Here is a 23206-nt window from a genome sequence, read left to right on the forward strand (position 1 = left end):
TTCGAGCCTTTATGAAGTGGTACAAGTCCTTCATTACTGTCAACATGTGGGATTTGGAGAGTACCATGTAGTGGTCTGGTACTCTGGTGTCACAGGCCATAACTTCGAGTTGGACTTGATGAGATAGGGATGCTGCAAGCCTCTCCTTCGTATCTTGTTCCCGACGAAGGAGGTGATCGTTGAGCTTAGGGAGGTCTTCATTAAACTGACGTCCGGCGACGTCAGGATCGAGCCTTCCCACGACGAAAGTATGTTGGACATCTTTCCAGTGTCGAGCGTCAGGGGGGGTTACTATGGAGAAGGGTTTGCACTCCTCCAATGCAGGGCAGGGTTTCCCTTCATCCGCAGCTTTAAGGCATGCAGCTAAGGCCTTTTCCAAGAATGGAAGAACCGCACTTTCAGGTGCAACATAAGTAGGGTGCTTCTTGCTCAGGGCCGGAAGCTTAGAGCAGGTAAAGCCTCTACTCTTGAATGCGGCGGCTAGCATAGCCTGGGCCTTTGCGAGATCGAACACTATCTCTTCCTTAGGTTCGGTCTCTTCCTTCGAGGCAGGTTCGGAACGAAGACGGACGTAACAGTCCGGGTAGGCCTCAAAGTTTGGGAAGAACTCCACATCTTCCAAAGGGACCGTGCCGATCTTATCACTGACGAAGATCCTGCCGGTCGCAATCACCATATGCTCAGCATACCTCCACGGGTTGGCATGTGAGCAAGCGGGGAGATCCTTAACCGAAATCCTCTTCGGTTCTCTGGATCCTATCATGGACCTGATGGACTCCTGATTCTCCTTCAACCTGTCGTCCATGACGGCTCTAATCAGTCGGATCAATTCTTGAGTGGAAGAAGAGGGATCCGGGGTCGAGGAGGTAGACGGAATAGACACTTCCGTCGGTGTAGGAGTAGGAGGGGGGATGGACGGAGGAGCGACCTCTTGCTCCGACTCGGCGTATTCCACCTTGTCTTCGTCATCTTCGGCTCCTTGAGCCATAAGCGTTTTCTCCGTGTCTTCCGAGACATCCGAAATCTGTTCGTCATCTTCGGAATCCAAACGGCACTCGTGCATGGACTGAGCCATGACTACATCAGGTTCCACCGTAATTTGGACAGTGGGGATCACGTCTTTGGGTACCACTGAATCAGGGGAGGCCTTAGGGAACAAAAGTGACCTCAATTCTTCGGTGGCCAAGTAAGGTCCGGTAGCATTTTTCTGGAAGCCACGCACCCACTTGCGTAGCTTTTCACGAGAAATGTCTCTGACCTCCGCTGAGGGAGGGTTATGGAAGGCTTCAACTAGGTGAGCCTGACAGACCGTACAGTTCAGTGGATTCCAAAACTTCAAATCCCCTTTCTTGTCTGCACAAGGGGCGTGAGTCCTGCAAGCCGTATGCCCGTAAAACTGCGGGCGTTTCACAGCGCAGAAGGCGAAATCACACTTCATCTGCTCCTCCTGTGGAAGAAAGAGAAAATGAGTATGGGGGAGTCATAAGAATGGCTCTTAAACTAAGTTAATATTAATTATTAATTTTAACTTAAGGAAGGGTGTGATGCATAGAGATTGAAATAGTAAAGGAGAACATACTCCATGCATCTCGCCCGGCTGGTTACCGTAAGCTTGGTCCTTGGATAATCCGAGTGACCGAAGGCACCGGATATAATTCCTTAGAGTTCCATAGTATATTGGAATTCCGTGGAAAAAACCCAAGGACAAGATTGGGACCGAGATCATTCGGTCCCAAGCTAGAGGCTAGAAGGCCTCCTTTTAAGGTAACTGCTTCTGGCAACCAGCCGTGCTAAGATGCACGCAGCATGCTGGAATTTAGAAGAATGCAAAGAGACAGCATAATCACTAACAGAACAGTACCAAGGTACTGAACTTAATAGTAGAAACAGTCTATCTGTTTGCGGTATAGGGCTATCATTGTCATATGATAGCTAGAAGAAGGGGGTGCAAGTATTCTTGACGCCTCCGGGGGTATCCGGCAAGCCGCCGGCATGCCGGAGTTCGCTCCAGCAGAGATTTTGGCATTAGGACAGACAATGTTTAAAGTCAGACATATACCACGTTGGCGGCCGCCGGTACAACGGCGGCTCCGGCAGTCGGAGGATGCCGGATTGGTGACTGGGATAAGGATGGTTAAAGCGGTACCGGGTTGCCGGCAGTAGATGCCGGCACTCCGGCGGCCGACCGGCGAGCGGACGACAAGCTAGGAGGAGGAGAGCCGCCGGTAGTAGCCGGCGGCAGCCGGCAGTCCCTCGGTACACGGGGGGCTGGCGGCAAGGTTAGGGAGAGTCACCAAGGTAGGAGGCAGGTATTGCCGACAATAGAGGCGGCAAGAGACCGGCACCCGGATAGGGAGAGAGACAGGGGGGAGGGAAGGAATGCAGGAAGTTCCGTCATGGACTCCGGACATCCCCCCCTCCCCTGAGAGGGTGTACCCATGATAGAGGCAGGCTCTAACATCCAGGAGCAGGGGTCACTGAGGACCGGGAGCAAGGTAGCCCAAGGGAGGGCTAGGGGACACCCAAAGGGGGGGGGGGAGACTCCCATATGCAGAACTATTCTAGCAACTAACCCCATAGGACACTATGAAGGTATATGTACCAGAGCGGACTGCACATGGAAGCTCGGGTAGCCCTACTACTCCACCCTAGGGAGGAGTTGTAGGACAGGGGACAGATGGGTATAGACTAACCTAAGCATAGGCTAGGCTATACAAGAGATAGGTGGGGAGGGAGAAGAGAGAAGTCTTCCAAGGAAGGGTTTCTGTACCAGAGCGGCCACTAGGGAAAGGGAGGACACTCCCTAACCTAAGATAAGGCAGATCGGCTAAAACGGTGCACGAGTACAGTTTCAGCATGGAACAGAGAAACCTTCCTAACCCAACCTAGAGCAGGGCTAAAAGTCCTGAACTAGGAAAGGAAGAAGACATATCGCTATCGCAGGAAAGTCATAGACAATCCTAGCCATAGAGGTAGGGCTAGCCTAACCTCACTCTCGGACGCAACCCTAAGGGAGGTTCATTCCCTTAGGGAGGACAGAGAGGCGATATATACTCTATTAGACAATTGATCCCTTTACTCAGAAAAGGAATCAAGGCTAAATAGAGGGAATGCCAAGGCAGGGGATGAAGGAAGCATATAGGGGTCCTACAAGTAGGTTAGGCTAGAAAGAGTCACTGACTAGCCTATCCCCTATATGGTCCCTGAAGGCGAAAACATTTGCATCACTGTCAAAAGTATTGTAAAATAATGCCACTATCTTCATAACTTAGCCTAGGATCACTAATAAATCATGCATGAACACTTGTATGTAGGCTCCTGGCCTGGGGGCTATAGTAGCCGACTGGTATGAGGTCAATCGATGACCGATAAAAAGCGTCGAAACACGATATAAAAGTTCCTAGCTATGAAGACTAAATAAACTAATGTATTCGATTAGTAAATAAGGCCGGAAGCGTTGTTGTGGCTAACTAAATAAGGCATGCATAACAACAACGACACCATAAAATGGCGGGTCCGGTAGAGGCACAGCTCTGCCACAAAACAGCAATTATCTCGGAAAGTAATATTTACTTTACGGCCAGAGCTTAATTAAACAATACTGGAACCTTGTACTCAACTTTCCAGAAGAAGGCGAGGCAGAAGGTAACGACATAACGAAGATGCAAAACGATAAAGGTAACACAGGGAAAATCCGTCTAAGTAGGGCAGCTACTAAACAAAGGATGAAGACGGGCGTGACGTCATTTGAGCAATGGCGTCCGTTTGTTTACGTCTCGAGTATCAGTAGTAGCCACGAGTGAGATTGGCTGTGGAGCGGCTCCCAGCTATTCTCAGCCCTTACACACCGAAGCATTAACTCTGTTCGGGGTGAAGATAGCTATGTGGCGCGTTCAGACATGCGTCCCCTGTTGATATACGATGTCTTAAAGGGAAACCTTTGAGATACTCGCTCCAGAAGTTAGAATTCTGTGATAACCTGTGGTTAAATTCTCTTGGAATATCTTAGTAGTCTTATACCCAAGGAAGCTACCAAAAAGGAACCTTCCATCAGGACGCCATGGCTTGAGCCCAAAAATGAGATATATATGAGCCATTTTAAAATTTTCAGCCTTCTTGAAGGTTAATTAATAGATAGATACTACCTTAAATACTGCATTCAGATATTCATTATAAAACTTAAGTTTTTTTCCTAATTATACAAACTTGAGACCTAGGAGTATGATTTCAGTACTGCTGGAAACTAGGTAGTTAGTAGTTACAGGTCTGTGCTGTCAATTTAACCAAGGAAGTTCGGAATGTGTTTTGTTGTTTTTGGATTAACTGATTGATTTTGAGTTATCTAGCATCCTAACATTTGTTGTTTTTGGAGTGCCCTTCAGATTTTCTACGGCCAGCAAGAGTTATTGGGCCCTTTGACTGGTCAGACGGCACTACATTGTATCCCTCTTTGTTTATGACTAATTTTTCCTTTGCCTACACATACATCAAATGGTTTGGTCATATAAATCCTCCTATGTCCTCATGAACCTGACAACACTGAGATTACCAAACAATTTTGATTTGCTCAAGGGGTTAACTACTGCACTGTAATTACTCAATGGCTACTTTCCTCTCGGTAAGGGTAGAAGAGAGACTTTAACTATGGTAACCAGCTCTTCTGGGAGGACACTCCAAAATCAAACTACTATTCTAGTCATGGGTAGGGCCATAGCCTTTATACCATGGTCTTCCACTGCCTTGGGGTAGAGTTCTCTTGCTTGGGGTACACTCAGGACACACTTCTATCTTATTTCTCTGTCTTGTTTTTCTTTGTTTTTATAGTTTATATATGAAAGATCTTTTTTTTTATTGTTCTTAAAATATTTTAAATTATTCATTACTTCTCTTGTAGTTTATTTATTTCCTTTCCTCACAGGGCTACTTTTCCCTTTTAGATCCCTTGGGCTTATAGCATCTTGCTTTTCCAACTAGGGTTGTAACTTAGCTTGTAATAATAATAATGATGATGATGATGATGATGATGATGATGACGATGATGATGATGCTGCCTTTCTTGAGCATTTTGACCAGTTCCTCTTGATCATGGATCTGAATTAGTCAAAACTTTCAACAAGGTCAACTCGCATTCTGTTTCCCCTGCTTCTGCAGGAGCAGGCCTCATAACTGGTGTAGCTAGGTCCACATCTGAATCTTCACCTCTCGGCATAGAAGGTGATTGTTTCCGAAATTTTTGGATTCCAGCACCTCTTCCTGGTCCTAGAACCATGCCGTGTTGATATTCTAGTTTGTCATCGTCATCTTCTCTACTCCTCTTACTAGCCATAGAGGTTCCTACCGCTCCTGTGTTCGCCTTGGGCAGAAGCTTGTGCCTCTGAAGGGCTCCCACAGTTGTCCTGGGCAGATCTCTGGACTACTGACTCTTTTTGTTTACCCATTGGTGATGATCATCTATCTCAGTCTCTATAGGATCTCTTATCTGGGGTTAACCTCAAAGGAGTAAGCTCTTGTGGTAACATTATTCTTATTACTAGCTAATATACAACCCATATTGGAAAAGCAATATAGTATAAGCCTAAGGCCTCTAACAGGAAAAAGTAGCCAAGTGAGGACAAGAAATAAAGAAATACATAAACTGCATGAAGTAATGAACAATATAAAATATTTAAAGAAAGCAACAAAAAAACAGATCTTTCATACATAAACTACAAAGAGAGATGCATGTCAGCCTGTTAAACACAAAAACACTCGCTGCAAGCCCAAACTTTTGAAGGTCCACCGATTAAATTGCCCAATTAGGAAGATCATACCACAATCTGGTCATAGCTTGAATAAAATTTTTAAAATACTGAGCATCATTGAGCCTTATGAAGAAGGCATGCCTATTAGAATTAACTGTACTGTACTGTATACCTAGTATTTGAGCAGAATGGTACTGTTTGAGAAGATCTGAATGGAAAGGATGGTTAGAGTTATGAAAAATCTTTACCAACATGTATAATGAATTCAAAAAGGTTTCTCGGTGACTTGGCATGGGGGAGTGGGCCTTCTTCCACTCCCCGCCGAGTTTCCAGCAGTGCCAAAATCATACTTCTGTTAAAGGTTGAAGGCTTTTATCCATATAGGAACAAATAAAAATTACTCTTCCTGCCATGCTAGCATTCAGAAACTGAATTATGAGTGGTATCTATCAGAGCTACATCATACATACATATACCAAGACACTTCCCCCAATTTTGGGGGGTAGCCGACATCAACAAATGAAACAAAACAAAAAGGGGACCTCTACTCTCTACATTCCTCCCAGCCTGACAAGGGACTCAACCGAGTTCAGCTAGTACTGCTAGGGTGCCACAGCCCACCATCCCCTGTTATCCACCACAGATGAAGCTTCATAATGCTGAATCCCCTACTGCTGCTACCTCCGCGGTCATCTAAGGCACCGGAGGAAGCAGCAGGGCCTACCGGAACTGCATCACAATCGCTCGCCATTCATTCCTATTTCTAGCACGCTCTCTTGCCTGTCTCACATCTATCCTCCTATCACCCACAGCTTTCTTCACTCCATCCATCCACCCAAACCTTGGCCTTCCTCTTGTACTTCTCCCATCAACTCTTGCATTCATCACCTTCTTTAGCAGACAGCTATTTTCCATTCTCTCAACATGGCCAAACCACCTCAACACATTCATATCCACTCTAGTTGCTAACTCATTTCTTACACCCTTACTCACCCTCACCACTTCGTTCCTAACCCTATCTACTCGAGATACACCAGCCATACTCCTTAGACACTTCATCTCAAACACATTCAATTTCTGTCTCTCCGTCACTTTCATTCCCCACAACTCCGATCCATACATCACAGTTGGTACAATCACTTTCTCATATAGAACTCTCTTTACATTCATGCCCAACCCTCTATTTTTTACTACTCCCTTAACTGCCCCCAACACTTGCAACCTTCATTCACTCTGACGTACTGTACATCTGCTTCCACTCCACCATTTGCTGCAACAACAGACCCCAAGTACTTAAACTGATCCACCACCTCAAGTAACTCTCCATTCAACATGACATTCAACCTTGCACCACCTTCCCTTCTCGTACATCTCATAGCCTTACTCTTACCCACATTAACTCTCAACTTCCTTCTCTCACACACCCTTCCAAATTTTGTCACTAATCGGTCAAGCTTCTCTTCTGTGTCTGCAACCAGTACAGTATCATCCGCAAACAACAACTGATTCATGGTCATTCTTGTCTACCAGTTTTAATCCTCGTCAAAGCACTCGAGCATTCACCTTTCTCACCACTCCATCAGCATACAAGTTAAACAACCACGGCGACATCACACATATTTCTCGCATATCTGCCTAACTGTAAAAATCTGATTCATACAACCCCTACCTCTTCTAAAACCACCCTGTACTTCTAAGATTGCATTCTCTGTTTTATCCTTAATCCTATTAATCATTACTCTACCATACACTTTTCCAACTACGCTCAACAAAATAATACCTCTTGAATTACAACACTCGTGCACATCTCCCTTACCCTTATATAGTGGTACAATACGTCATGCACAAACCCAATCTACTGGTACCATTGACAACACAAAACACACTAAACAATCTCACCAACCATTCAAGTACAGTCACACCCCCTTCCTTCAACATCTCGGCTCTCACACCATCCATACCAGATGCTTTTCCTACTCTCGTTTCATCTAGTGCTCCCTTCACTTCCTCTATTGTAATCTCTCTCTTTCTCATCTCCCATCACCGGCACCCCAACACCTGCAACAGCAATTATATCTGCATCCCTATTATCCTCAACACTCAGTAAACTTTCAAAATATTCCGCCCACCTTTTCCTTGCCGCCTCCTCCTTTTAACAACCTTGCATTTCAATCTTTCACTGTCTCTTCAATTCTTGAGCCAGCCTTCCTTACTCTCTTCACTTCTTTCCAAAACTACTTCTTATTCTCTTCATATGAATGACCCAATCCCTGACCCCACCTCAGGTCAGCTGCTCTCTTTGCCTCACGTACCTTGCACTTTACTTCCACATTTTTCTCTCTATATTTTTCATATTTCTCTATACTGTACTATTACTCTGCAGCCATTCTTCAAAAGCCCTCTTCTTCTCTTCCACTTTTACCTTCACTCCTTCATTCCACCATTCACTGCCTTTCCTCATGCTGCCTCCAACAACCTTCTTGCCACACACATCACTTGCAATCCCAACAAAATTTTCTTTTACTAACTTCCACTCCTCTAAATTACCAGTTTCTCTTACTCTCACTTAGTCATATGCCATTTCCAACCTTTCCTGATATTTACTTTTTACCCCCGGTTTTATTAGCTCTTCAACCCTCACAAGCTCCCTTTTACATCCACCTACTCTATTCCCCCACTCTTTTGCTACAACTAATTTTCCTTCCACCAAAAAATGATCAGACATACCGTTAGCCATACCCCTAAACACGTGCACGTCTTTCAATCTTTCAAACATCCTTTTAGTTATCAACACATAATCCATTAATGCCCTTTCTACTACTCTTCCATTTGCCACTCTTACCCATGTATACTTGTTTTTATCTTTCTTTTTGAAAAAGCTAGCACTTATTACCATCTCTTGTTCAACACACACATCTACCATTCTCTCACCACTCTCATTTTCACCTGGTACGTCATACTTCCCAATGACACCTTCTACCTCTCCAGCGCCCACTCTAGCATTTAAGTCACCCATGACAACTACATGATTCCTTCTACCCAGTCCTTCTACACACCTAGTTAATTCATTCCAGAACTCATTACGCTCTTCTTCACTTTTCTCACTACCTGGCCCATACGCACTGACAAACGCCCAACATTCCCTACCCAACCTAACCCTTACCCACATTAACCTAGATGATATTTCCTTCCATTCCACTACTTTACCTGTCATCCATTCACTCAGCAATAAAGCCACACCCTCTCTCGCTCTTCCCTTTTCAATCCCAGACACACTACCAGACATTTCACCAAACATCACTTCACCCTTTCCTTTCATCTTTGTCTCACACAAGCCCAATACATCCATCCTTCTCTTCCTAAACATACTTCCAATCTCGCATCTTTTACTCTCTATCGTACTACATCCACGCACATTCAAACACCCCAAAACTAGAGTGCGGGGAGCAGTCACTCTCCCCCCAGCTCCATCTCTTTGTTGACGTCTCGCAGGATTATATACAGGAGAGGGGGTTCCCAGCCCCCTCGTCCCGTCCCTTTTAGTCGCCTCTTACAACACGCAGGGATAATGTTGGCGCTATTCTAATTGTTTTTATGCCCCCGCGACCACAGGGGGCAGGGCTACATGTTAAATATATATTGTACAGTACAGCATGTCCAATGAAAAATTAAAATGAAACTTCTTTATTTATCCTGATTCTTTTAACTTAAGGGGTTTTCATTATTTTGATTTCCTACCATTACATTCATCACTGAATTAAATCTAGTATGCAATTTCATCATCATTACAAGATTAGACATTGATGGCTATGCCCATCACCCTTCTATGGGATTTTCTGGCCATGGATCAGCATCTTATACCATGCTTCCATATCTATTACTTTTCTGAACACATTATCTATCAACCACCTCCCTACCCATCAAAATTTCTCAGGCTTTGTTACAGGGAACCTAATCCATAGGTTGGGGACAATTATCAATAACAGTAAGTACAAGTAGAGTATTCTGTATGACACAATGGATATTTCTTAATGTGCCTTCTGAGATCATTATAGAGAGAACAATATGTTCTTGTGAGCATCCCATTACCTGTAGAAGCATTGCTTTCTCCTTATACTTTTCATTTATTCAGTTTTAGTCTCTTGACATAGCTGTCCAAAATTTTAAACTTTACCCTTCTCTAGTTATCAATTTTCATCCTAAAGCAAATGCTTTAGATAAACCCTATGAGAGTCTAGAAATAGAAATTAATGGTAAACATTTAGGTATAAGACTAAATAGTTAATGCAAAGTAATTTGCAGTATTAATAAAGGTACTTATATAATATCAAGGTTAATAAATAGAATGATAAATAGTAGAAATAAAAATATATGAAATCACGAATACTTTACTGCAATAATTAATCGAAGAATTATTATTAGAGGTTCTATGTCTGAATTTATTAAGATGCCTACAGAATATAAATACTGTAAATTTTTGCATGGGGAGTACTTTAACCAGAGTAACGAAACATTTCTAAAGTATCATAAGGCTAACTAAAGTACAATATCCCCACAGGAGATAAAGTGCTGTCATTAGGTCTCACGCAGTGTTCCTTTGCCTCCATTCCTGCTTCCTTCCCTTTTGCTGTCCAACCCCTTTTAACTTTACTTCAGTGTAACTGTAGGGTCTCCCACCCTTGTTGCATTTGTACACTGAATAGTCTCAAAGGTCTCAGTGCCAGGTTATATAATGTAGTCACAATTCATAAGTCTAATCAAATAAAGTAGAATACTGCAAATCCTGTAGTATACATTATACCATTTATATAAAATTAATTCAATGAATAGTACGCCACTACTATGATGAGTATTGATCACTACTGTAACCTTGCAATCTGCTCCTTCCTGCTTGGATTTTCTCACTCCATTCAAGTTAAGAATGTTATAATTCAGTCCTACAAGGTTAGTTGCCTGGTTAAGCTATGTTAAGCCTATACACAAAAATGATTAGTTTTCAAGGTTGTGGGTTTTGCTTCTCTCTCTCTCTCTCTCTCTCTCTCTGTCTCTGTCTCTGTCTCTGTCTCTGTCTCTCTCTCTCTCTCTCTCTCTCTCTCTCTCTCTCTCTCTCTCTCTCTCTCTCTCTCTCTCTCTCTCTCTCTCTTTATATATATATATATATATATATATATATATATATATATATATATATATATATATATATATATATATATATATATATATAAACACTATATATACAGTATAGACTATATGAATATATATGCATATGAATGTATTTGTATCTATGTGTAAAGTATATTTGTGTGTATATATATATATATATATATATATATATATATATATATATATATATATTATATATATATGCACAGTATATATATATATATATATATATATATATATATATATATATATATATATATGCACAGTATATAAAATATATATATATATATATATATATATATATATATATATATATATATATATATATATATGTATATATAATATATAAACATTTATAAAAAAAGTGTGTGCTCCTTGTTTACACATCACATTTAAATTAGCTTTATTGTTCTTTCCCAAAAGCAGAAAATTTTCTTTATGATTATGTTGCTTGCATACTCTATTCATATCATAAAGAAAGTCACAACTAAACTACAGGGTAACATGCAAAACATAAGTCTACAGGCTATTACAATCGTAATGCTCTGGCCTCGCATTCTCATGGACGGTAGATAAAGTCCAACCTAGACTTGGTAGTTTAAGCTGTTTATTGGCGGGGTTATGGCTGGTTGATGTTTAATTTTGGCAGAGGTTGGGCTTCCCTGACTGATATTCTAATAAGCATCTCAGATGAAATGGGAACCAAAACCTGACAACTTCAACGTAACATAACTTAGAGTACTGTACTTGGTATTAGTATTCTAACAGTGACCCAATATACATAAAAAGGAATTGGCTAACATGTTATCTAGAAATCTATTTCCATGAATGGAATATGGAAAGATCTACAAGTTAGGCTTTAGACCACACTACCAGTTAACCACCAACCCTACAAATGATCTAATATGTACAATAACACACGAGACCTTAATTGTAGACTATATATATATATATATATATATATATATATATATATATATATATATATATATATATATATATATATATATATATATATATATATGATAGATAGTGTGTGTAGTGGTGGTGCTGTTGTAGTCTAAACGATCAAAGGGTTAGGTATAAAATATGGCTACATATCCTACACAATAACACATAACTTGAGTAGACAAACTTTATAATGCGTGTATAATATATATATATATATATATATATATATATATATATATATATATATATATATATATATATATAATGGTCGTAGGCTGGGTGAAAACATTTGGCTACAGATCATATGGTACAATAAGGCTATTACGGTAACCAAAATTCCAATCCTATGACTACATTGACAAAGTACAGACTGAAACTTAGATGGACCCCATTGAATGAAGGGCACCTTTACGTGATTTTCTTCAAATAATCGACTAACCTGCGAATCGCTTTTGTAGCTTTATCCATTGTAATCGGAAGGAACGAAGGACACTGGTTAAATCTATACTGTCCAACTCTTCCGTCTTCTAAAACGGGACGAGGGACGTCACGTCACGCCCCTTTGTTTACATCTAAAGTTTGGAGGTTTGTTTAGAGAGCGCAGCACACGTGCTCAGTGTTGCCAGATGGGTTAGTGTAAAAGTCCCCAAACTCGTGATTAAAAAAATCCTCCAAAATTCCCTATTTTCACAAATATATTTTCTTCTCATCATGTAGGCTTTACTCATATAGAAATTACTCACCATACTTCATATAGAGCGCTAAGTAAACTAATTGCAACAATATAAAGATTTTCTAATTTTTGTTTCTTCATAGAAATTTGTACAGAATATCCCTGTTAGACACCCCAAATCCCCAAATCTAGGGATAAATTTTCATATCTGGCAACACTGCACGTGCTGTATGTTACAGAAAACGTTTCCCGTTTTCCCGAATGCAAACATTTTTTACTCTGACGTTTCCAAAATATAAAGATATTATGAATCACTGCTACTTACATTTAGTGTCTATACTGTGCTTGTGACTAGCGACAGTGAATTTTAGGTATTTAGATGATTGTAATGAAAGATAATTCATAATTTCGCTCACTTGTGGAAATGAATAAAGGCAAGATGCATTGCATTTGTCAACGAAACAAAGAACACAGTTCCTCGTGGGAGTTTTGTAAAAAATATTGCACCTCAAAATAAAAGTATATTAGTCTATATAATACTAACCGTAGTGAGGTGTTTATTTTTACCCCCAAAAAAACACTAATATTGCAACTAGATTGAATGGTATGTCATTAAAAAATTCAATTACACACATCAAAGAGTGTTGTCTAGCAACGATACGCTGCAAAGAGGCGGAGCTGGTAAACTCTCAAGGCAAATCTACAGTCATGGATAAAAATAGTTCTTGATCATGCTTTGTCAAGTCTGAGAACACAAGCACAACTTTTATATCCTTACTAAAATCATTCTTTAATCAAAAATTTTCCCATGAATACATTTGCACAAGTTTGCTAAGACTTTGATCAACTTAATGTTCAAATTAAAAAAAAAAAAATACAGAAGCTTCATTCTCCCTTTACCTCTATAGATTTAATATAGAAATACAAAGCACCACTTTCTTTTAAACTTGTTTGCATGCAGGGCTTGTTAACATTTCCGACTTATTTTTCACAATTCCCCATAGGTTACTGGTCAATTAGTACTGGGAACTTAATAACAGACACCACGCCGTTATCAATTTCCATGGTGCTGATCTTCTGGAAATAGCATATACATGCTATGGCTAACTTTTGAAAAATATACATATATGAATCCTCATTATCATAGCTAATTTTTATAACAGCCTTACAGCCCTAATTTTGGATCACACACGGTCTTTATAAGTTTGACAGTTTTAGAGATTTCTTGAAAATTTTCTTGTTCTTAATCATGTATGCTTTATTATTTGTCAGTTCTTAGTCTCCTTAAAAGTTAACTAGTATTCACTTCTTCGTTTTCCCTTAGTACTGTACATGATGGGGCAACTTATTGATTAATTTTGTTGACGTGCTTACATGAGCCATTTTTCTCGACCCCTTTATCGCATCTTGGCGCCTTCATCGATCAATATTTGTGCATGGCCCCAATTTATTGTTTTTTTTTTTTTTATGTTCTATTGTTTATCTATACATATTATAAATTTTTGCTGTATTGTCAGGTAGAGTAAGCTTCGCAAAGATGGTTTTGACCATACCCCGTTGACATCTACGCAAATATTTTCGCTGCTATAGTAAATACATTGTAATTTTCTTGATCGACAAAGAATTTCGTACAATGAATCGTTATATAGTGTATTCCATGAAAGATCCTTTCTTGACTGAAATTAGAAATATTTGACCTGTCATAAGATGTTGTCCAGTTATATATAGGATTTCTTCAAGCTCTGGAGCTGTGTTGATGGAATTATAGAAGTGAAAGAGCTGAGTTGAGGAAAGAAACTATAATACAATAGATCTCGCCGGTTATAGGTTGGCTAGATAGAGTACCAGCCACCCGTTGAGATAAACCGCTAGAGGATTATTAGATCCTTTTACTGGTCAGACAGTACTACACTGGACCCCTCTAGCTATGAATACGGCTTATTCCCCACCCCCCTTTGCCTACGCATACACCAAATATTCTTATTTATTCTCTCCACATTCTCCTCTGCCCTCATACACCTGGCCACACTGAGGTTCCCAAATAAATTCATCTTCGCTCAAAGGGTTAACTACGGCACTGCAATTGCCTAGTGGCTACTTTCCTCTTGGTAAGGGTAGAGAATACTTTAGTTATGCTCGGAAGTTATTCTTGAAAGACATTCCAAAATCATTGTTTTCTAGTCTTGGGTAGTGCAATAGTCTCTGTACCATGGTCTTCCAATGACCTGGGTAGAGTTCTCTGGCTTGAAGGTACACTATTCAATCTCATTTCTCTTCTGCTGTTTTATTTTTTTATAGTTTATACATGAAAAATCTGTTTTAATGTTGTTACTATTCTTGGAATATTTAATTTAGATTGTTCATTACTTTTCTTGAGGTTTGTTGATTTCTTTTCCTCTCTGACCTATTTTTCCATGTTGGAGCCCTTTGGCTTATAGCATCTTGCTTTTCCAACTGGGGCTGTTGTTTAGGTAATTGAAATAATAATAGTAATTGATAACAATACCCTGGAGTTGGAGCTTAGATGATGATAATGATATTTTTCTTTATTTCTATAAATTGCCATTGGATATATTTTTCTTATAGTAGTTTATTTATTCATGACTTGGAAACTGGAAATGTTTTAGAATGATTTTGAGAAAATCATACTTGATTTGGTCTTCAATTTTTTTTTTATTTGTATTGTTGCTCTTTTTAAATACCATGAAAAAAAATGTGTTTATTATTATTTGTGCATTGGATTTGATGCAGATACTAACGAGACTTTATAAACTTATGATAACAGCAAGGGACACATCAAAAACCCTTTAGCAATTGCTAATAAGAGGTGTGAGGTGTAGTGATGACACTCTTCCTAAGATCATTCAGTTAGTTTAAGTTCATGCTGCCTTTTACAATTTGTTTATGCAAGACTAATGAAGTTTATGAAGTTCCATATTTTGTCTATATCCTTGATACAACTTATAATAACTAGGTAAAGCTGACTGGGTTTTTGTAAGACACTCGTGCCTTTAAAGGTGCATATCGTGTTATTTGTGCACAATAGTATCAGCGCCTTTTTTATAAGAAATTTAAATACGAATTATGTTGATAGTCTACAGTTCTAAAGGTTTTTTACCTTTTATATTAAAGTTGTTTATATAAAGCATTTTATTACTGTTTAGATAGTATTGCCATTCTAGGCTCTATATTTCCACTATCAATAGACTTCATAAAAATTTGATCTTATCACTACTGCTGCTTCTCAAAGGTACATTCTTCATTTTTTTTCTTCCGTACCATTTCTTTAACTACATTGTTAATCTCTTTGGGATTCTAAGGAATCCTTTGGTCTCCCTTTGTCTTGATTCCGAGGAGTTAATCATTGAGCTTTTGGCAACATGCTGGTTTTCCATGGAACCTCTTTTAATTTAGTGTTGATGGGGGTAGTCCCTTCAAATTTCTTAAAGGTAGTCCAGTTTTCGTTGTCTCACTTGTTTCTCTTTGCTAGTCTGTATGTTCTCTTACCCTTTCCCTGAATCATGCCTCTGTATCTCATCATTTGCATCCAAATTACAATATATCCTGTACTTCAACTTTCAATCCAGAACTGATCTTAATTTTTCAGTCTTACCATATTTCTTTCTTTCATTTACAGAATGGTCTGCATATCTTATAGAAAATATGTCGGTGTGAATATAAGAAAAATACATTTCCAAAAGTATTCTTTATTTAATATACACATACATGAACAAATTCATCACAGAATAAGTAATTCAGGACTAAGATATTTATATTTATTAGCAATTTTTATGTATAAGGAATAAATATATGCTTAAGTTATTAAAAAAATAATTCTCAGCAAATTTCATTATCAATAACCATGTTTTCACTCTTAACACTATTTGCTTAGATACAACCGAGAGATAATGCTAATTTACATAATGAAGTTTTGCTAAATAAAATTTGTCAATTTTCTAACAGTCATCCAATAAGGTAAAACAGCTCAAACTAAAATCTATCTTATGTACAAAATTACATAACAGTAGGCTATGTCTAACCTTGGCAAAACCTTAGTCACTTTCACTCTCGCTGCTATCATAACTTACTAGGGATAAAGATGTAACAGTTTTAGGAGAGGTTACATCAACAGCATTTGAGCATTGCAAATTTAATACTGAATCATTTTTCTCAGAAAATTTTCCCAAGGTGGATGATGAGGGATTTTCTTTTAATTCGTCAGTATTCTTTTCTTCAGCGTTACAATTGCATCTGTTGCATACCGATGGTGAAGAATGTACCTCAGATGGCTCTGACCTGATATTCATTACACATTTACAGGAATTACTTACATGTTCTCCCACAGTTTCACTACTCATGCTTGTACTGGCCATTTCATGTTCTGCTTTTTTGGCTATTATACCTAGATTCTGTGGTTTAAAATTATTTCTGAAACTTGAAAAGTTCTTCTGAGAATTATTTACAATATTTGTGACAGACTGCCTTGCATAAGCTTTCTTTTCTTGTAAAGATACTGACTTTGGTTTCAGTTTTGCAAATATAGAGTGGGCATCAATTGCTGACCTCTTCTCCTTTCGAAGTTCTTCAGATGTTTTAGACTGAAAATAAAACAAAACAAAAAAATGAAACATGTTATTCTAACTATTTTTGCATTCAAGCAGAGCCCAAAGTCTAAATAAGGAGACTACAGGAAATCATGAAATACTTGTTTGGAATATGATTACAGTAATGTAAAACTTGTTTATTGATTCTACTCTACTAAATAATGTAATAGCATATACAAAACAAACATTTAGATATGATTTCTCTGGCTATTAAGCTTTAGGAAAAAAAAAATTTCTTAACTTTAATATATTGCATGCCATCCCTCATGTAGACATCCCAATGACTTGAACCATTTAACGTGGTGGTCAGGCTATTAAACTAAATGTGATCTTTAAAAACCAAATATTTCAAGAGTTAAAACTTCTTATTTGTCAACAAACTACACCATGATACCAGGTATAAAAAGACCTTGAAATATTGCCGTCATTAATACTAGTTTGACAGTCTTAATTGACATGAGGTGTGAAATAAAGCACGCTGAAGACATTAAGCCTTCATAACAAATAAGCCTTGTCTTGAATGGTCACATAGTTACCAGAGTAAACTGAAGCAATTTTGCTGTTTTCTCATCATTTTCATCTGGTGGGAGAAGAGGAACAGGGAGCTGGTAAGATGAATCACGGGTAGCTTGTTCTTGTTCTTTTGTACGCCTTGCCTGTACGAAAAAAAAATCATATCATACTTTTCAAATTCAAATAAAACAATGATAAGCTATTTGACAAAAATTTACTGATACAGTATTAAGTAATGGCTTTTTTATCACAAGGGATGTGACTTGCGAATGATAAAAGTACCAACAAAGCTTCTAGTGGGATCTTATCTTATAGAATACGTAGTTTAACCTGCCTGAAGACAGGGCAAGGTATCCTAACTTGGTCTATCTGTCTTGGAGTATTACTTTTGGACACTCATAGTACAGCAATGTGTGGTGTGTGATGTATTAGCTATCCACAACACAGCTTAAAGTAGCATTAAAAATAGAAAATATATCTACTAGAAAATAATTTTCTTTAATAGTTTCAACCATAAGATATTTACCCTCATCTGGTCTCTCATAGCTCTATTCGCTCCATAATCATCATGCCAACGTCTAGTCTGAAATTCCTCAAGTTTCTCTATCATGGCTTCGTTTTCTTTCGACTTCTTTTTGTCATCGACACCATGTTCTAACTTGTACATAGCATCAACTGCCATCTTCCGAGTCACCTTCAAGATATAAGACATTTGATATGAAATGAATTGTAAAAGTAACCAAATTCTGGTTATTACACTTTTTAATTCTAATACAGTAGCAACCACACATTAAGTATAGCTTAGATACATTTAAAAGTCTGAAAATAGACCTTATACATGTTTACATGCACTCTAAAATGACAAATTTGGAGATAACTTTTTCATTTTTCCTTAACTAATACAAACCTGGGATTATTTATGTGTATACTCTTTGGCAAAGCTGGGAGGTAGCCATTAGACTTTAAATGCATGGTGGCAACCCTACCTAACCACTTGTTGTGGGTAGATAGGGTGTGGCTGGGGGACACTCGGCCACCTATATCTACTCACGGTTCAGTGAACCCCGTCACTTTTTGATTAGAGACAGGACTTATAGGGGGACAGGTGATGGCGAGACAATTTATATGAACATCTCCAGGTTTGTATTAGTTAGGGAAAAATGCTAATTATCTCCACATTTGTCATTTGTTCCCACACTAACAAACCTTACGTTATATATGTGGATGACTCACCCTTAGGTGGGTGCTAAGTCCGACTACTGGCTTAGTCATTGCCTCGGGTTTGCCTAGTACAGTACAGTATTAGATTGTAATTGAGGGAAACCTTGCCACCTCACTTATCAATACAGAGTGAGAATGACAGCAGCCTGAGCAACACACATAGTTGTGAGAGATAGCATATGAACGTCTAAGAGTGTTCCGTGTTTAAACAGGAATTTTACACATAAATATAGACGTTTGCCAATGCCTACGTTGCGGGAAGCATTTGGGACGCGTACAAGTATATAAAAATAAACTATACTAGGTTACACAAGGAAAAGTTTATTACTTACAGACATTGAAGCCAGCTTGCAGAGGGACCCATAACGCTGTACCACAAGTGAGGGGAAGATGAAGAAAGGAAAAAGCCAGACATGCTTTCATTCATCCCAGATTTAACCCAGGTAACCAATGGCCTCAACCATCTGCTACTTGTCCAACAAGGAACCCCAAGGTATTCTAAACCACTTGTTGTGCAGCCACCACAGGACCGATAGAAAACGTATTGAGTTTTCAGTGGGTCACGTCTTGGAGATGGCGGGCAGTGAAGGTCGTCTGACACTTCCACACGCCCAGTTGTAACAATTGCAACACTGAATAATTGTGTTTGAATGCCAAGGATGTACTGATGCCCCTGACATCAAGAGCGCTAGGTTTAAGAGCTAGAGGAAGGTCAGGATTCAGAGCACGGTCTATGACTTTGCAGATCCATGCTGAATTGATGTTCTTAGTAACCCTCCTCCTAATTCTACCCAAATTAATGAATAACGCTGTTAGTCACGGCCAAGCTGCTACTGTTCGTTTAAGATAATATCTCAAACTCCTCCCTGGGCATAATAACAAGTGATCTGGGTCATTGGTTACAGAACGTAGACTTAATGTGAAAGGGCCTCAACCTAGGGTCCAGGACCCCAATGAGTTTGAGTCTTTGCAATGAACTCGGGGACAAAGCCGAGTGTCACTTCCCCCATCCTCTTGAATGAGCGATGTTGTATGAGAGACCATGAAGTTCACTAACTCTTTGCTGATGCTAAAGCAAGTAAGAATGCCGTCTTCAAAGTGAGATTATGGTCTGTTCCATGGAGTAAGGGTTTGCAGGGAGATCCTTTTAAGGATCTCAAACGCAAACCACATTCCAAGAAGAAGGTGATCTCATAACTCCATATGAGTTAGGAAAGCTCCAACGAGGAGGAAAGGTCTACTGTACTCCCTTTAATCTAACAGTTAGGCTTAAGGCTGAGCGATAGCCTTTCACCACCGAGACCGAAAGTTTTTCCTCCCGAAGGTATACAAGAAATTTCGTTATCACTGGAATAAGGGCATTGAGGGGAGAGATACCCTTCCAAATACACCAACCATAGAAGACTGTCCACTGCCTGGTATACAACAGAGGCATAAGATTTCCGCAAGTAACCAGATATTCTCTTTGCGAAAAGCCTCACTGAGAGAGAAGATTCTGGATAGTCTCCAGGCGTGAAGCTGAAGAGACAGGACGGCCTTGTGAAAGATGTTTGCATCTGGTTGTTTGAGTAGATCTGGTCATGGAGGTAGTTCTCACGGGAGATCTACTCGAAGTTGCAGAAGGTCAGAGAACTATTCTGCATGATGTCATAGCAGAGCTATGAGGGTCATCATTTAAGTTGTTGGATGCTCTGGTCTTGTTGAGCATTTTTCTTATCAGACAAAATGGGGGAAGGCGTACACATTGATGATGTCCCACTGCTGTTGGAATGCATCCTGCCATAGAGCCTGAGGGTCCGGAACTGAGGAGCTGTATAGCAGGAGCCTGAAGTTTAGGGACATCATGCACAGGTTCACTATCGGGGAACCCCACAAGGTAAGGACTTTGTTGGCTATCAGAGGATTCAAAGACCATTTGGAGACCACTATCTTAGTCGCTCTGCTCATAATGTCTGTGAGCACATTCCTATTGCCTGGAATGAAGCGAGCTGATAGGGATACCGAATGTTCTTTTGACCCTCGTAGAATCTCTACTGCAAGATGGCTTAAGAGCTGCAAAAAGGTACTGCCTTGCTTGTTTGTGTAAGCCACCACTGTAGTGATGTTGTTCATCAACACCACAGAGTGGCCAGTCAGCAACTGGAACTGAGGGAGAGCTAGAAAGGATGCTCTCCTCTCCAAGAGATGTATGTACTGGCACCTTTCAGGCTCAGACCATAGGCCTGAGACTGTGTGATGCAGCAAGTGGCCCCCTCATCCTTCTTTTGATGCGTCTGTGTAGAGCAACAAGTCTGAAGGAGGGACAAGAAGATCCTGACCTTTGCAGAGGTTTTCCTCTACCACCCACCATAGCAGGTTCATCACTTGGTCCTGTGTAATAGGAACTAGAATGTCCAGGGAGTTGCAGTGTTGGTTCCACATGGACTTCAGCTACTATTGCAGGGATTTGATCCTGAGGCGGCCATTAGGAACTAGACCAAGTAAGGAGGTTATATGGCCTTGGAGACATAACCACTGTCGGGCCGGTAGATATTCCTGTCTGAGGAAAGGTTTTGCCACTTCTATCAGCCTGTGTACTCTATCATCTGATGGAAAAACTTTGTTGGTTGGTGTCAATAATCATACCGAGATAAACCAGTCTCTGAGATGGAAGCAGTGATGACTAATTGAGATTTATCATGATCCCCAGATCCTGGCAAAACACCAGAAGCATGTCTCGGTAATGAAGAAGGGTCATCTGCGAGTCTGCTAGAATCAGCCAATCGTCAAGGTATCTTAGGAGACAAATGCCATTCTTGTGACCCCAAGAGACACTAGGACGAACACCCTGGAAAAGACCTGAGGTGCTGTCGCAAGACCAAAGCTGTGAACTTTGAACTAGTGCCATTTGTTCTCGGGTATGAATCCAATATGCTTCCTTGAACTTGGATGGATTGGGATCTGGAAGTATACGTCCTGGAGATCCAATGTACACATGAAATCCCTTGATCTTACAGCCTGGATGACCGTGTCTGCCCTCTTCATCCTGAACAGAGTCTGTTGAACAAACTTGTTCAGGGGGCACGAGATCTATGATTGGTCTTAAGCCTCCAGATGCCTTTTTCACAAGAAAGTCAATTGTAGAAACCTGGAGACCCTTCTAGGACCTCTTGGAGACTGTCCTTCTGCAGCAGGGTCTGGACTTGGGCCCAAGGGGCCAGCTCCTTTACAGATCCCTTAGTATAGAAGCTTAATGGAATTGGATGCCAAATCAGAGGGAGAGATGGAATGAATGGGACGCAATACCCTACGCCGATCACTTTGATCATCCAGGGGTTATTATTATTATCATTACTAGCTATGCTACAACCCTAGTTGGAAAAGCAAGATGCTATGAGCCCAAGGGCTCCAACAGGGAAAAATAGCCCAGTGAGGAAAGGAAAATAAGGAAATAAATAAATTAAGAAGTAATGAAAAATTTAAATAAAATATTTTACAAACATTAACAACATTAAAACAGATATTTGATATATAAACTATAAAAGGACATACATAAGCCGGATCAACATAAAAACATTTTCTGCGAGTTTGAACTTTTCAAGTTCTACTGATTCAACAACCCGATTAGGAAGATCATTCCACAACTTGGTCACAACTGGAATAAAACTTCTAGAGTACTGTGTAGTATTGAGCCTCATGGTGGAGAAGGCCTGACTATTAGAATTAACTGCAACCTCTGCCAGAGGTGTGCAGGCATCCTCCCACTGGTGGTCGGTTGTGAGGATTGCCCTCCCTAACGGGAGCGGCTACCTCAACTACTCCCCCCATCTCCTTTCTTTCCTCTGAAGGACTTATTTCTTTTCTGCTCTTTGGCCTGAAAGGGATGCTTAGACACCTTCGACAGTCCAGAGAACCTGGAAGTCGAGAGATTAGAGGTGCTGGACTGATTCCTGGAAGGCTGAGGAGCCCTCCCGTAGGATTGGCAAGTCATGGGCCTGTGGAGTAGAAAATCCTAATAGGATTTTCTCCACCTATCAGCTACACTCTCTATCTCTTCTGGATCGAAGAGTGAGGATCCCTTGAGAGTTGAGTTTCTCAGGCACGTGATCTCCACTTTTAGCACTAGCCGGTGGAATCTTCCAATTACGGTATCCCATCACTTGAGGATGGCATTCGCCCACAAGTTGACTGCGTGGTGCGATAGGAACTCCAGTGTGCGGGTACTTGATAAAAGGAAAGACAGACTCCAGAGACTTTCTTGTGGACTCGTATGACAGATCCTCACAGCGCACAACATGGCCTAACGACCCTAACCATAGGTCAAGCCAAAGAGCAGCCTGAATGGCGTATTTTGCTCCTCT

The 23206-nt window shown here is 40.1% G+C and overlaps 2 protein-coding genes across 2 annotated transcripts in view; both read right to left on the reverse strand.

Moving 5' to 3' along the window:
* The window catches only part of LOC137658906 (uncharacterized), a gene marked incomplete at its 3' end in the record, with an annotated part of 37285 nt that extends 24834 nt beyond the window's left edge, over window positions 1-12451 (reverse strand). Inside the window, exon 1 of the mRNA XM_068394027.1 lies at window positions 12295-12451. Coding sequence (XP_068250128.1) covers window positions 12295-12323 — 29 coding nt within the window. The remainder of the gene's footprint in view (window positions 1-12294) is intronic.
* A 3768-nt stretch (window positions 12452-16219) lies between these two features.
* Window positions 16220-23206, reverse strand: part of LOC137658140 (coiled-coil domain-containing protein 130 homolog) — a 31054-nt gene continuing 24067 nt past the window's right edge. The window contains exons 5-7 of the mRNA XM_068392824.1: window positions 18172-18339; window positions 17669-17788; window positions 16220-17126 (exon numbers count right to left, since the gene is read on the reverse strand). Coding sequence (XP_068248925.1) covers window positions 16581-17126; window positions 17669-17788; window positions 18172-18339 — 834 coding nt within the window. The 3' untranslated portion in view covers window positions 16220-16580. The remainder of the gene's footprint in view (window positions 17127-17668; window positions 17789-18171; window positions 18340-23206) is intronic.

The sequence above is a fragment of the Palaemon carinicauda genome, chromosome 19 (assembly GCF_036898095.1).
Source record: "Palaemon carinicauda isolate YSFRI2023 chromosome 19, ASM3689809v2, whole genome shotgun sequence".
NCBI classification, from domain to species: domain Eukaryota; kingdom Metazoa; phylum Arthropoda; class Malacostraca; order Decapoda; family Palaemonidae; genus Palaemon; species Palaemon carinicauda.